Source organism: Squalius cephalus (genome assembly GCF_949319135.1).
Source record: "Squalius cephalus genome assembly, chromosome: 1".
In the NCBI taxonomy this organism is placed as follows: domain Eukaryota; kingdom Metazoa; phylum Chordata; class Actinopteri; order Cypriniformes; family Leuciscidae; genus Squalius; species Squalius cephalus.
Genome location: NC_137122.1, coordinates 60,548,690 through 60,564,954, shown reverse-complemented (window position 1 = coordinate 60,564,954; position 16,265 = coordinate 60,548,690). Strand labels below are relative to the sequence as shown.

Below are 16,265 nucleotides of genomic sequence, written 5' to 3'. Positions count from 1 at the left end.
TTTCAACAACCAGATGCATTTACACTTGTCCAGTTTCGTCTGGAATGTGACCCAGACCTCCTCCTGAAGTGGTTTGAGCGATCGGATTCAAATCTGTCTCAAATGTGTTTCAGAGGGCATTTACACCTGGTCTTTTCACGATCGGATAGCTATCCGATCACAGAAAACGCATGAAGTGGCCAGGTGTAAACAGCCCCTATTTCTGAGCTGAGCCGGTGATGTTCTGAACTGAAAAAAAAAACGACTGTATAAATGCCACATAAAGGCAATGAAGAGACAAAAAACAATCACCTCTTTTTTTCACAAACCAAACAATTAGTATTATTATTATTTGCACATAGGTTCTTTGCTTTTTTGTTCATAATGATAGACTTTGTATGCTGAGATAAGCAAATGTTTAAATAAAACATACTTTGCTGAAGACATGAAGACATGAAGTTTTGGTGGGTGATTGGCATACTAGTCAAATAACAGTCTGATCATTGCTAGTGGCGATCAGGTCATTGTTGTTTATCCATGATTTCAAATAAGAATCCCCCAATGGCTTTTAATGCAAATTATTAGGGCTGTGCTCAGAATATCGATACAACGATACATCGTCATGAACTCCTGACGATGCGCGTATCGATACAGCAGCTTCCGTATCGATACTGTTGTGCTTATGTAGCCAATTCAGGGCTCGAATTTCGGCGCGGGTATTGCGCATAATTTTAATCATTCCTGCACTTTAGCATGTAGATTGTATGAGTAAATTAATCCACACAGACTATACAATCAGATCAGTCATTTTAAAACTTTCTGCGAGACGCAATTTCACAAAGAGCGTGAAGTCTGGCTCCGCAGCGCGAGTCTCCGCTGCCTGCACGAGCACCTCCGCAAACGGACGAGGCGTTTATACTCGACGCGCTCACAAACAGCTCGCGAGTAACAAAAGTTATTTTTCGCAGATTATATCACTTTAACAAACAAAAACACGCAAAATTATGTCAAACATTTCGGTCTTGTTGAGTATCCTCTAAACACAGTCGGTTATGTCTTCAGCATAAAACGCATGATGGGACAGTATAATGAAATCAGGATCCGTGCACTAGGTCTTAAAGTGACAGAAGCCATAATGTGTCTGTCATTAATATTGTTGTCAAAACAACAAAAGATAGTTTTAATTTGAAGAATTTGGATTAATTGCCTATGTATTTAATTTAGTCAGGACTAAAATACTACCCAGAGTTATTTTGCATTTGATTATTCAGTTTCTAGTAGCCTATTTCTGAATACTAGTGCTAGACCTATTCAAAAAGTTTTCTCTTTATTGGTAGGCTATCTTTATTCTATTGTATTTATTTGCGCTACTGAAGGAAGAGCCATTTTAAGGTTTTTTGTTACAAGTTTATTTCATTTAACTCTGTTTTTTTATGACAAAAACTAAATAGTTTTTCAGTGATCACAACTGTTATAACACTGGTTATACTAGGGTGACCATACGTCCTGTTTAACCAGGACATGTTTGGCCAGGATTTCGAGATCGGCCAAAATGCCCGGGATCATTTATATCCGTATCCCGGATATTTTGGGCGATCTCGAAACCCCGGCCGGACATGTCCTGGAATATGGTCACCCTAGGTTATACAATAAACATATATTACTGTTACTAAACTCTGAAATTCATATCCATATCGTGATACGTATCGTATCGTGGCTTTAGTATCGAAATGCGTATCGTATCGTGACATTGTTGGTGATACACAGCCATACAAATTATTAGCCCAAATTACGCAAAGTTACTACTTGAGCACTAGTTAAAGCCCAAATTACGCAAAATAATGAATTGAGTTTAAGTCATTTGCTGACAGCTTGGTCCCCCCCAGTTAAAAAATCCTATCTGCGCCCCTGCCAGTTTATTAAGCACAGACTGAAAAGGTGTGTATATATTTGTTTACTGTTAGTTGTAACGAGTTTTTTGTCTACTTCGCTGTGTATGTTCCATGCTAATGAAAGGGAGAGAGAGAGTTTTGGATAAGACTTAAATGCTCACATCTTATACTGTGTTTATTTAGCTGCTCATACAGTGATTTTCTGGAGTAAAACTAACGCTTCATCTTTTGTGTCATGTAAAATAAACTTAATTGAACTCATCAGTATATTTTGGTCATCATTCGAACGAGGTCTGCTACAGCAGGCTTGTAGCTATTAATAGTGGATAAAAGCAGATGACAAATTAGTTATAACCATAATTAAACTAAACTATACCTGTGATATCTCTATACAGCATATATTCTCTGGCTCTGTGGGCATTATTGTCCGACTCCGAGTCAAAATGAACACCGCTACTGAGAGTTTCTGTTCTGATATTATCAGATGAGATTGTCCTGGCTCTGAGCGCGAGCTCGTGAGGCTCCGCCTTTTGGGCCGGCAGCAGCAGTTAATTTGCATTTAAAAGGATACACACTAAAACGGCGCGTTTTTCTGAGCCCCAAAAAATGACAATTTAAATATGCTGTAAAAAAAATATCTGTTGGGTATTTTGAGCTAAAACTTCACATACATACTCTGGGGACATCAGATACTTATTTTACATCTTGTAAAAAGGGTCATAATAGGTGCCCTTTAAGGCTAAATCTTACTAACCACTTTTGCTAAATGGGTTAACCCTCTGGGGTCTGAGGTGTTTTCTGGCCCTGGAGGTGTTCTGACATGCTCTGACATTTGTGCTAATTTCTGTTACTTGTGACATTTTCATGGCTAAAGTCTGATTACACTTTATTCAGCACAAACTCTGCTACAATAATATGTCAGCAGCATGTATGTAAAAGTTTGTAGTTTTGAGATAATGACGTTTATGCGTGGTTTGTGAAAAAATGTGGTTTGTGCAGACAACTTCAGTGTTTCTGACGAGAGTTTTAGTGAGTGCGCAGAACGCGGAAAGTAAGTGATAGCTTAACCCTCTGGGGACCACAAACGCGCCCGCGCGTTTTGCTCGTTTTTTTTTTTTAGCAATGAAAATAAACACTAAATGCTCTGTTAATTTTGATCTTTCATTTTCGTGTAATACATCAATCGATCCTGTTCAGTTTCTATTTTTTTTCTGTATACTCACAATAAAAATAAAGTGTTTTGCTTTTTGACAAATAAAGAAAAATTAACATGATGCGATTTCTGCCTTCTCTCTGTCAGTAAACTCCCATTTGAAACTCCGCGAAAATTCAGTCAAACAGGCAAACAGACCCACGGGCATAAAGCTTGAGATCGCATCTTTTAAATGAAGTCATTTATATAAAAAACAAATATTCTCAGCTTCTGTAATCTGTATAAAAAGAGAGCGACTCCTGTCGAGCTCATTAGGAGCTCATTCACAGTAATGTGACCACTCCCCGGAGAGCGCGTGCTATTCAAACGCAAATTCTGAGAACTATTTCAGAGCTGTGAAACGCCCACATCAGCTGTAAACAAAGCGCGTCGCGACTCCTCGCGAGTGAGACATAGCCTACCTTATGGAGAAAATATTCCTCAGAACAGTGCTGATGAGGAGCAATATCTCCTGAAATGAGGAGCAGATTCCGCTGAGGAGTGAGGTAGGCTGTTTTCTTTTCTCACGTGTGGAATAACGTTATGGAATAACGTTAGTGTAGGCCTATGTAAACCGCAAAAAGATGAATCGCATTTCTATAATATGACTCGCCTTTCTGTGAGATGAATGAAGGGGACATATTTGTAAAGACTGTTTAGCCTAAATATGAATCGCGCGTCTGTGTGTGAAAGAATAAACTGCTTTGCTATAGCCTACTGAGATGAGTAAAAATCGACAATATGTTGAAATAAAATGTATTTGTATAAGCAACGTATTAAACTGCAAAAAAAATACTATTTTTGTCAAAAATAAATTCATAGACTAAGATGTTAGATGTTCCAATGTTGGCTATATTCAAACTAATGAATACATGATAAAATGTAGGCCTATAATCTTTTTTTTTTTTTTTTTTTACAAAGAAAGAGTACACTTGAAATATTGTTGAAATTGTAATTATTGTTGTAATTGTAACATTTTGAATAAAATAGCAAAACATATTTACAAGAGAGATGTAAGCGAAATCTTAAATGGTCAATATAAGTCTTCTTCTAAATACATCTTTTGTCCTTGCATTGTGGCTCAGTCAGTTTCACACCTGAGTGAATGGCTCATTATACAGAGTGGGTGGGACATTCATAATCTAAGGTGTAAACTACTCCTCCCCCTCGCATATTGGCTTTCCAAGCAAAACCTGTTTTACACCATTTAAATCAATGTATTTTTTTTTGTGAACGATAAAGCAAGACTATTTTTACATCATTTTGAAGCTAGAACTCAAAGGGACAACATCAATTAGTCAAAAGTCTTGTGGACACATATTTAATATGTGTTTTGTGGTCTTAATTCAGCAACTTTCATTTTAATTTTTTTCAATAACCACGCATAAACATTATTCTCTTAAAAATACAAACATCTACATACACGTTGCTCGCATATTATGGTAGCCCTGTTTGTGCTATATAGAGTGAATTTACACCTTTGCCATTAACATGTTTATAAATAACTGAAAAAAGCACAAATGTCAAGGCATGTCAGAACATCTCAAGGACCCCAAAAACAGCTTGGTCCCCAGAGGGTTAAAAGGGAGCCCTATTGACGATCTAAATAATAGTTTTGTTTTTCATGCTTCTAGAGGACCAGTGGTTATGTTCACACTGTAAGTGATAACTGCAAATGATAAAATGTGGGAGTGAATCCGCTAAGTTTTAGTCCTGTGAGTCATGAAATTGCGATGATTGACATAGTAACCATAGCAACATTATGGCTTCTAATAATGTTATGATTTTTGTTACATTTACACTTTAGTCATACGTTTACAAAACACCTTGCAGAATGTAACAGAACGTTATAGAAATTGTTTTTTTTTGTTTGTTTTTTTAATAAGAAGTATCAAAACATTGATTCTATTTAGTACTGCCCTGAAAAAGCTTTTTCACATAACAGATGTTCAATAGCCTAGTCCACAAGACAAAATACAAACACAAAATACAAGACAATTTACATAGGCTTGATTTTTAATATTGTGTGTCATTACCTGAATGATCCACAACTGTTTTTTTGTTTTGTTTTTTGTAGGGGTGTAACGATTCGTTTTAACAACGATTCGATTCGTATCGCGATTCGTGGTTGTCGATATGATTCAAGGACGATATTGGTTCATTTAGAACGATACGATCTGAAACGATTCAGTGACTTGAAATCGATTCAGTGACTTTTTAGCCAAAAATTCTTGTAAGGGAATCAGGTATCAATTAATTATGGATATAAACAAACAAGTGAACAACAATTAATTTCAAATGCATTCACATTTTATTTGAATAAAGTAGGGCTGCATGATTATGACAAAAAATTTATAATTGTCGATTATTCCCTTGAAATTGTGATTATTAATTACGATTATCACAACATTGAATGATGTTTTGAATAGTTTGGCCATGGGATCCACATTTCCCCATGGTCATCAAGCCGCGACCCACCTTTTTAGGAATAATATATGCCTATTATAATACATTTGTTTACACAAAAATTGTTGACACACAAGTTCTGTCCCCAAGTTCTGTTTTTACAAGTTCTGTAAAAAAAAGGTAAGAATATGACAAATACTGATAAAAAGTATAGGCACTGCGAGGTTAAGCTATTAAATAGCAGTCCCAAACTAGTTTTTGTTAATACAATCTTGGTATGAGCCACCACAGTCATATAAACAAACAAGAATTAGGCTACCATGGTGATACACAATACTTAACTGGTAAAGAAACATGGAAACTGCTCCTGATAAATAGCAACACACATGACGTACCAATAACGTAATTTATTGGTATTTTACTTTTATTTTTATTTTGTAACTTACTAATTTACGACGTTGCATGCTCGTATTTCTTTTGCGCTTTAGTGAAGTCATACAGTGTGCGCCGGCGCATTTGCGCGTGCAATTAAAGAGTGCACGGTGACAGGACATGAAATTTCATTTTTCTGAGGTGAGAGACTTTATTTCGTTACAAGTTATGAAAATAATGATAGAATAATGACAGACATATAGCCTGACAACATCATCTGACCGCAGATACTGAATCTGGACAACACGTTTAAATTTAAAACGTAACGACATTGCATGCTTGTAGTTTATTTTGTGCTTTATAGTGAAGCGATATAGGCCTACAGCACGCTCCGCCGCATCTGCGCGTGCAATTGAAGAGTTTGCAGTATAGCGGCTGAGAGAACAGGAAAGTCCGTTTTTCTGAGGTGAGAGGCTTTGCACTGCATGTTGTCTTTGCGCTGCTGATAGTCACAGATAGGCAGACTGAATCGAGTAACGTTTAACGCCTTTATAATTAAAAGTACTAAGAAAAAACATCCATATAAAGTCTGACATGCTTAAATCTAATGCGTTATTTCCTAGTATCGATACAATCGATTCATTACCTTTTAAAACGATGTTAGATCGATATATGTCGTCCGGAAGGCCAAATGCCGAGTACAGATCGATGTAGTTGGATCATAGGAATATAAATCGATACATCGATTTAGTTGATGAATCGTTACACCCCTAGGTTTTTGTAATGGTTGTTCATGAGTCCCTTGTTTGTCGCGAACAGTTAAATTGCCCAATGGTCTTTAGAAAAAAATCCCTCCGTTCCTGCACATTCTTTGCTTTTCCAGAACCTTCTGCATATTTGACTCCTTACTAGCAGTGACTATGATTGTGAGATCCATTTTTTCACACTGGTGACAACTGAGGGACTCGTACACAACTATAACAAACGCTGCAAACATTTAGTGATGCTCAAGAAGGAAGCATCCGTTAAGAGCCAGGGGGTTCAACTTTTGAACTTGATTGTTCGTGTAAATTGTTCTTATTTTGTTTAAAAGTTAATTAATTAATTTAGTCCTGCCCTTCAGAGGCTAAATAAGATATTAGCATGTAAAACAAAATAAGAAAATTTAAACATCACTATCATCTTGCTCAAAAGTTTGCCCCTAGCTCTTAATGCATTTTGTAGCATTCTTTAGCATTACTTTGCAGATTCTGAAAGATGTATAATAGGTAAACGTATGACTGCAACTATACATTGCAATCATTTTGTAAGGGTTAAAATATTAATTTAAGAGCTCAGTGTTGAGACCTTTCACCGGAATTTGATTGAGAGGCAACCTGACCAATCATAATGCAAATATCAGCCATTTTTGTCTAACAAACAAACCAAACCAGTTGGTAGATTAAAGTCTAGTGGACTTGAAAAATGGTGTGTATTGATTTCTTTTTGCAGTTTTGATGTTCATTCATGTTTAATTTGTGCTATAACTAGAAGAGATAATCAGTTCACGTGCTGCTTGAACTGAGGCGCTACACATTAAAGTGTCAGTCATGTTTGAAATTACTGAGACATTATTTCACACCAAAATTAACCTGCTCTGTCTTGTCTGTTGGCGCATTGTCAGTGTCCTCTTTGCTCTGCAATGTATTTTTTACTGTGTACATGATGTGTGGTGTGAGTACGGAATGGCTTGTCGGACGTAGCAACAGTAACTAAGAGGGGCAGGTCTTTGTTAAAGGTCAATTTCAAATTATTACAATTTTTGTGGACTCGGCCGGACTCGACTCGGACGTTAAAGGGATAGTTCACTTTGAAATAAAATTTTGGTATGTTTTAGCTTACCTCAAGGGCATCCAAGATGTAGGTGTCTTTTTTTCCGCAGTAGTTTCAATTTTGATATTTTTAGGTCAAACCGTTCTTGTCTGTCAGTCATATTATGCAGGTCTATGGTCACCACCTCAAAGAGCATGCACAGAGAAGTCCAATTTAAACAATTCCCCATCGTAAGTACACATTGATTGCCTAAGACACGAAACGAGCGGTTTGTGTGAGAAAACGAACAGTATTTATATCGTTTTTACCTCTACACAACCACGTCCAAGTGATCTGAGGGCACGCGCGCTTCCTGGTGTGTGATGCGTGCGCGCGTTCTGGCTTAGTCTGCGAAGCGCCGGAAAGCGCCGGACGTGATCTCGGATTTGTACAAGAGGTAAAAACAATATAAATACTGTTCGTTTTCTCACACAAACCGCTCGTTTCGTGTCTTAGGCCATCAATGTGTACCATGGGCGGATCTACAGGGGGGCAAGGGGGGGCAGGTGCCCCCCCACTCTAGAGCCTTGCCCCCCCAGCTGCCCCCCTAACTTTGATGATCCAAAAACTTTACTTACAAAAACAACCCGCCACTATGTCTAATACATTTACCAAAAGTGAACAATTTAATTTTTAATTTTAAATGTATTTTTCGACCCTCCCCTCTGCCCCTCAAATACTTAGTTACGTCCCTGATTCAAACGTGCAGAGCGGCGTTCGCGCTCAGTCTAGCTCACACACAGCGAGTCTGCTGCGGTGTGGTGGCCCTGCAACTCGACTAGACTGAGCTGCCCCGGACAGAGCCTCTGAAGGTGAAGTGAGTTTCCCCAGGTGTAGTTTAAACACACGTTTAACTTACAGTTACATTTGTAATGAATGTATTGTATGCTAAAGACGATTCAGCATCAGCAAAAACAGCGAGTCTATTACGTTAGCCAAAATCAGCGGTCAAAAATCGCTCCCTCGTGATTTGTAAGAGCACTCTTCCCTTTGATTAGCCTTATTTTGATTTAAGTAAAGACAAGAACAGCTTAATAAAAAAATATAAAATATTGATGGGCGGCGCTAGGGCTGGGTAGAGCCAGAGAGAGAAACAGAATGTTTTTATTAAAGCCCCGAATATTTTGTTAAATTGTCTTTCTCATAGAGCAAAACAATTAATCAGAAAAACAAATGTGAATAAGATTACAGCGGCCGCGATTACCTAATCATGAACAGTGCATATTACATTTTTATTTAGGCTATATTTTTCCCTTTGCATAAAGGTACTTTTGACGTGCTTTTGCAGTGTTGAGCATTGTTGTAGCCAATCAGAGACATGTCTGTTAATCACATCGGCCAATCAGAGGCGTTTAAATGAGTCTCTGTGCTGAAGATGTGTTTTGCGTGAGCTCATGAGTTCACGTTCGTGTTTGACTCCAAATCTGTCATTATTATTGGCAATAAACTTAAGATGCAAATAAGAGATTCACTTGATATTATTATTGATGCTGCTCTGATGCACTACATTAGGCCTACGCAACGCTCTGTTTGTTGTTAGGAAGACTAAAAGTTCAGCAGTCCAGCTCATCAATATCAAAATGATTAACGTTAAAGAAGTTAACGAATGCCTGGTAAAATGTAAGTAGATCATTTTTTTATATTTGACTCTTTTACAATGGAAAAGTTCAACTACCGACACTATCCGGTGACGAAAATTACTCAACTTTTTTTTCTTTCTTTCTTTTTTATTAAATTTTGCCGTTTTGAATTGAAAATATGCTATAATTTCCTTGATTCATTTAGAGAGAATGCATGTTTAATTAAAAATAATAAATAAGTTGCAAATAGTTACAATTATTTCACTAATACAACAAGACTTTCTTTTTCTTTCTTTTTCACTTAAATCACTTTTATGATTAATTAATTCCTTTAAATAAAAATACCCAATTTTAGTTTGGGCTGAAGCACCGAATATCCAATGCCCTTAGAACCGCCCCATAATCCATAATTTTACTGATGGGTGCCGTTACACCGACATTACGTTACAACTCACAATACAGTGCCAGTTAGGAGATCGATCATTTGATTAGCTAAGCAATCCTAAATCCAATTCCTCTCAGATATCACAGCAATGAAACCAGCCATTCCTGTTGTGCATTAAAAACCGTTGTAGTGTGTAAGGGCATGATTAAACAATAACTACTGTAGTTAAAAAGTGTTTTTGTGTTTGTTTTGTTAAAGCAATTCATATATAGGGATTCCCATGTACCGTCTACCCCTGCCACCCTGCCAAGACCTCTTGCCACCCCTTTGCCCCCCCATGTAAAATTTTCTAGATCCGCCACTGATGTGTACTTATGATGGGGCATTGTTTAATTTGGACTCTGTGCATGCTCTTTGAGATAGTGACCATAGACCTGCATTATATGACTGACAGACAAGAACGGTTTGACCTAAAAATATCAAAATTGAAACTACTGTGGAAAAAAAGTCACCTACATCTTGGATGCCCTTGAGGTAAGCTAAAACATACCAAAATTTTATTTCAAAGTGAACTATCCCTTTAAGGACTCGGACTAAAGTCCGACTCTGTCCTCTTTGGACTCGGACTTGGACTCGACTGTTAAGGACTTGGATTTGACTCGGACTCGACAAAGGTGGACTCGGACCCAATAAATTAACTACAATATAATTTAATATATAGAATGCTGTACGTTCAGAGCAGTATGTCTGAATACAAAGTATTTGAAAAACAGTCAGCGAAAAGTCACCGCATAACCTACAACTTCTGTCAAGTTTCTGAAGTGCGCATAAGCTGGACATGAGGCCAAGGAAGATGTTTTATGAATGGCAGTGAAGCAACGTAACTGACGCTTGTAGGTCATATAATAATGACAACATGGCGGATGTAGTACGTCCGGATTCCATTCATACTAAACACGTTCATACTAGGGCTACACAATGTATCGTTTCAGCATTGATATCGCAATGTGCGCATCGGCAATAGACATGGATTGATGGATAGCCTTGGATTATTTGCTAAATTTAACCATCATAGAGTGAAAGTTTATAATGTGCATGTTTTTAAGTTGAGTCAGGCATCAAGCGCAAGAGGACTCGCGTGCCATTTTCTTTGCACACACACAAAGCCACGCAGACAGCACATGAACACCGAATTCAGTTCCCTTTCTCTTTATTTCGATCTTAAACGGACACGTGCACGTAAAATTAAGTTAAAATGTCCGTCTCGGAGAGTATCCTCGTAAACACAGTCGGTCGTGTGCTGTAAACAATTGAGAAAGTAAACGGATGAGTGTCATTTATATTAGGTACAGGCATTCATCTTAAAGGAACAGCAGCTTAATGTATCCGCAGCTGTTTGTGATACCAATGGTGATCAAACAACAAAAAAGAAAGAGAAAATTACTTTTGTAGCTTTAACAAAGATAAATTGTATTCATTACGGTAATTAATTATATTAGTTATATTTCATTTATACATTGAAGACTGTTATTTTTACATTTGATTATTCAATTTCTGTACCTGAATACTGTTAGATTTACCTGAAAAACAAAGCACTGCTCATTTCATTTGTATCTTTCTTCTATTGTATCTTACTTCTATTGCTCATAAATTATTATTTTCTATGCAGATTCACTTCCCTACAAAATCACCCCAATTATTCTAGACTGATTAATTCTATTCAAATAGAGCTATTCAAATCAACTGGTGAAATTGTTTATTTATATATTGCAATATATATCGGAGAAAAACTAAATATCGTAATGTACGTTTTTTCCAATATCGTGCAGCCCTAATTCATACTATATATTATATATATCATACATTTTTAATGGTTGCGAAGGAAATTCTAATTCAAATGTAGTGCCTACTCGACAGTACGCAATTGCGGATGCACCATGAGCGGTGTGTAAACAGTTATTTCAGCGTTTAATGGGAAACATTTTAAATGGCAACAGAAAACTAGCCAATTGGAGTGAAGAAGATACCTTTTCATTATTAACTTTACTGTCCAAAAAGTCCATATAGAGAAAAAAAACTTGATAGTACTTGGCAATATAATATGAGGATGCGCAATGCAAGAGTCTTCATGTAAACAGGTTGCATGCAGCGTTCGTGAAATCAATGAATCTAACACCGCAAATATGCAAATAAGAACATTAACCGATGGTTTAGGAGTGTACAGCATGAAACATCAGTTTATAAATACCCAGCATTAATTGTTAACCCAGGGTAAATTATGATAAGTGTAAAGGTTTACAATGACCACGAGTAAATTTCAAGTGTGAAAAGCCCTCTTGTATGTCAATAATTAGTTATAAGACAGATAGTTCTGAACCTTGATTCTGAATGGTTGAGCCGTGTTCTAAGCTGTAGTAAATTACACTATAAGGACTCAAGCCATCCAAGCCACATAACATTTTCAGTGCTCTTATCACGGTTAGAGTACCATAGCATTAAGGCCCGGACTAGTAGGCTCAGTTTCTGCTCAATCCTGTTCCTGGAGTACCCACAGCACGGCACATTTTCAAATTCAACTCATCAGCTAGTTAGTAAAGACTCCAAGACCTCTAATATGTTTGTTAGATAAGAGAGACATCAAAAATGTACAGTGCTGGGATTGAAACCCACTGACCTAAATCAAGATATTTCTTATTTTAATACATCCTCACCGCAACTAGATACTGTATATGAGGTAGCCTAATTTTAAAAGTGTGATTTCTAGACCAGGAAAATTAATATATTTTTCTCAATTGCTTAATCCTTATCCAGTAAATTATGAACAATGGAAAAGTCATGTAAATTCAATGGCTGAAAAGACTGTAATTGCTGAAGAACATTAAGCTTTTAAAACTTCAGAAATGTAATGACTTGGATTTCAATTATAATTACAAATTAAAATATTTATTTTAAATATTTTAATCTGTAGACACTTCAAATTTATGTAAATGAAAAAGCCATTACAGTGCATTTAGCAAAACTATTAGCCTACATGAGAGGTATTATGTTCATATTTCAAATCAGTTGATATTATGATCATATTTTCACACTCACAGAGCTTGTCTGCAGTTCCTCAGAGCAGGTAACAGTCTCCTTTGACCCTCTTGACCCTGTGAAGATTGGATGTTGTACTTTTTAAGGTCAAACTCATCCATCACCTTTTCTGACATCAGGATCATGTTTGCCAAAGTTGAACATTGTGCAAGAGAAAGGTTTTTGTTATTTGTATCAGATTGTAAAAATGCCTGCATTTCGTCAACAAGAGAACTATCCTTCATCTCAATCAAGCAGTGACACAGATTCATCCATCTTTCAGGGCTGACATTGTCTTCTGGACTTTCTGTGTTTTCATGTTTTTTAAGGTTTTGGATTATTTTCTTTCTGCTCTTTGGTTTGTTATATGTGTGAATCAGCAGATCCTGTAAGAGTCTCTGATTGGACTTCAGTGAGATGCCATGAAGGAATCGAAGGAAAAGATCCAGGTGTCCATTTTTACTCTTCAAGGCTTTATTCATTGCTCCCTTCAGAAACACATCCAGAGAAACAATCTCACACTGAGTTCTGGACTTTCCTGTCAGGAACATTTTCAGAACTTCACTGTTTTTGTGTAAATAACAGAGAAACACATACAGAGCTGCAAAAAACTCCTGAAAGCTGAGATGTACAAAGCTGTAAACCTTCCTGTGATAAATCACAGATTCCTCCCTAAAGATCTCAGTGCAAATCCCAGAATACACTGAGGCGTCAGTGACGTCTATGCCGCTCTCAATCAGGTCCTCCTCATAGAACATCACATTGCCCTTCATCAGCTGATTGAAAGCCAGTTCAGCAAGTTTCACAATCACTTCTCTGTTGGACTGCAGGAGATTCTCTGGATCTCTCTCTTCATACTTTTGGTTCCTCATGCTAGTCTGAATGAGGAGGAAGTGTATGTACATTTCAGTCAGAGTTTGAGGGATTTCTACACTGAGATCTTGTTTCAGGATGTTTTGAAGCACAGTGGATGAGATCCAGCAGAAGACGGGTATGTGACACATGATGTGGAGGCTTCTTGCTCTTCTGATGTGTGAGATGATTCTGCTGGCTTGATCCTCATCACTGATTCTCTTCCTGAAATATTCCTCCTTCTGAGGGTCATTGAATCCCTGAATTTCTGTCACACGGTTGATGTATTTGGAGGGGATCTGATTGGCTGCTGCTGGTCTGGTGGTGATCCAGATGAGAGCAGAGGGAAGCAGATCTCCTTTCATGAGGTTTGACATCAACACACCCACTGATGAAGACTCAGTCACATCAGAAACTTTCTCACTGTCTGAAAACATCAGTGTAATTCTGCTCTCATCCAGACCATCAAAGATGAACACAACTGTACATTCATCATAAATCTTTGAGTCCAGATCTTGAAGTTCAGGGTGAAAGTCCAGCAGAAGTCTCTGAAGACTGTACTGACGATCTTTAATCAAGTTCAGCTCTCTAAATGGAAGCACAAACATGAAATCTACATCCTGATTGGCTTTTCCCTCGGCCCAGTCCAGAATGAACTTCTGCACAGAGACGGTTTTTCCAATTCCAGCGATGCCTTTAGTAAGAACAGTCTTGATTTTGTCTTTCTTCTCTCTTCTCTTCTCCTCATATCCTAGTTCAGGTGAAGGATCAAAGATGTCATTGCAGTTGATTGGAGTGTCTTGGAGTGTCTTGTAACTTTTCTCCATCTGTAGCACCTCATGTTCTTCATTCACTCCTTCACTCTCTCCCTCTATGATGTACAGCTGTGTGTAAATCCTGTTCAGGAGGGTCTGATTCTCTTGTAGTTTGATTCCCTCAAATAAGCTCTCATACTTGTTCTTCATGCTGGTTTTGTGCTGGTCTTTGACTCTCTGCAGATCATCATGCACTGGCTGGTGAGAATCGAGCTGCAGGGCTGCTTCTGTGTCATGATGACTGATGTGTTTCTGACAGGAGGAGGATGTGCTGGTCTGACAGGACACATCTCTGATCTGGTCAGCTCTCACACCACTGAAAACACATTAAGATGAACAGAGACACAAAAATAAATATAAAAAAACATACTATACCACATGTAGAAACTGACTTCCTAATATCACACATGGAGATCCTTTATAGTTCTAAAAGTAATGAGACATCAATATTTCAGTAGTCAAAATGTTTGAATAAAAGAGAAAGGTGGTTAAAATTCGTGACCAGATTTAACAGAAACCATTATTTTAAAATATCACAGAAACACGGAAGAAAAAGCAGTGTTCATGTGAAATGATTACATGTAATTGATTTACTTGTAAATGGCGACGGATGATACTTAAATCAACAGTTATTCTGAAGAATATATAAAGTTTGCTGTTGAAGCTAAAGGCAAAAATAATTAACATGATAATAAACAGCTGGCTTACTTTTCCATTTATTGACATGACATGGTTTGATTCAGATGGTAAATATCGTATTAAGTTGGGTGTCCAACTTAGAGATAATCATCATATTTATAATGAAACATTATATTTAAAAATTTATATATATTAATCGTATAATAAAATATCACAATTATTGTTACTACTGTAAAGCCAATATAATTTTTTATGGGATCTCCTTCAAAACTTTCAGAATCTTTAGTTTTTAAATATTTTTCTGTGTTTTTATCAAGCGTGCCGCACAAGCCCTGAAAATGAAGCCTAAACGTCTTGATCGCCCCCCGGTGACTGGTCCTAGTATAGGTCATAAGCCCCGCCTCCCCGTGTTATTCAACGGGACGTGAGACCAACTAAACAATTAAATTACACTTCAAATATCTTTATTCCAAAGGTGGTTTCTTTCATTTGCTGTCGTTTTTATCACACTGATGTAACTTCAAGTGTCTGTTTCAAAAATAAGTTGGTTTTTAGTTAGTTACGTGATCCGGTGGTATAACGTCATGATTGACAGCTGTGATTGACAGGTTCTCTGAGCGAAGTAGTCACTGAAGCACCAATGGACATCTTTTTCGGGATCTTCGGAGGACTGAGGAGATTGTATTTACTTTATTTTAACAAGCCTCTTGTCGTACTGCAATCAATTTTTAAAAAAGAATGCAGAATCCACTCTCCCTGAGTGCATTCTGCGAGAGTGAGGGCGGAGCGTTGATTTCGCGGCTTTACTTCCTGCTCACTACTGCGCAGGTCTGGTCCCGAAATCACTACTGCGCAGACTCAAGATCCAATATGTCAGCGCCATATCGGGACACTGGCGGCTTCAGTTCTCATCAATGGAAGAGAGCGAAGGGGCGTCATCCATCTTTTTTTACAGTCTATGGTTTTTATAATGAACAGTTTCATTTTAATGACAGTATATTATTAAACAAAAATGCATTTACTTTATTTATTAAAATAAACAGAACTAAAGTGATTGTTTTGAACAAGTACTAACTTCGATATTATGCAAAACACATTACTTTATTGCTAAAGTTGTATCAATACTGGGGGCCTTTTGCCTCATCCTGGTGAGTTTTTTTTTTTTTTTTTTACCCAGACTCTGGATAGTCAGGGGTAAAAGGCTTAAAGGTTATTGCTGCCTCATACATG

The 16,265-nt window shown here is 37.3% G+C and overlaps 1 protein-coding gene across 1 annotated transcript in view; it reads right to left on the bottom strand.

Annotated features, from left to right (window-relative positions):
* Nucleotides 1-16,265, bottom strand: part of LOC307170480 (uncharacterized protein) — a 154,942-nt gene that overhangs the window by 109,754 nt on the left and 28,923 nt on the right. Inside the window, exon 3 of the mRNA XM_079891600.1 lies at nucleotides 12,751-14,712. Coding sequence (XP_079747726.1) covers nucleotides 12,751-14,712 — 1,962 coding nt within the window. The remainder of the gene's footprint in view (nucleotides 1-12,750; nucleotides 14,713-16,265) is intronic.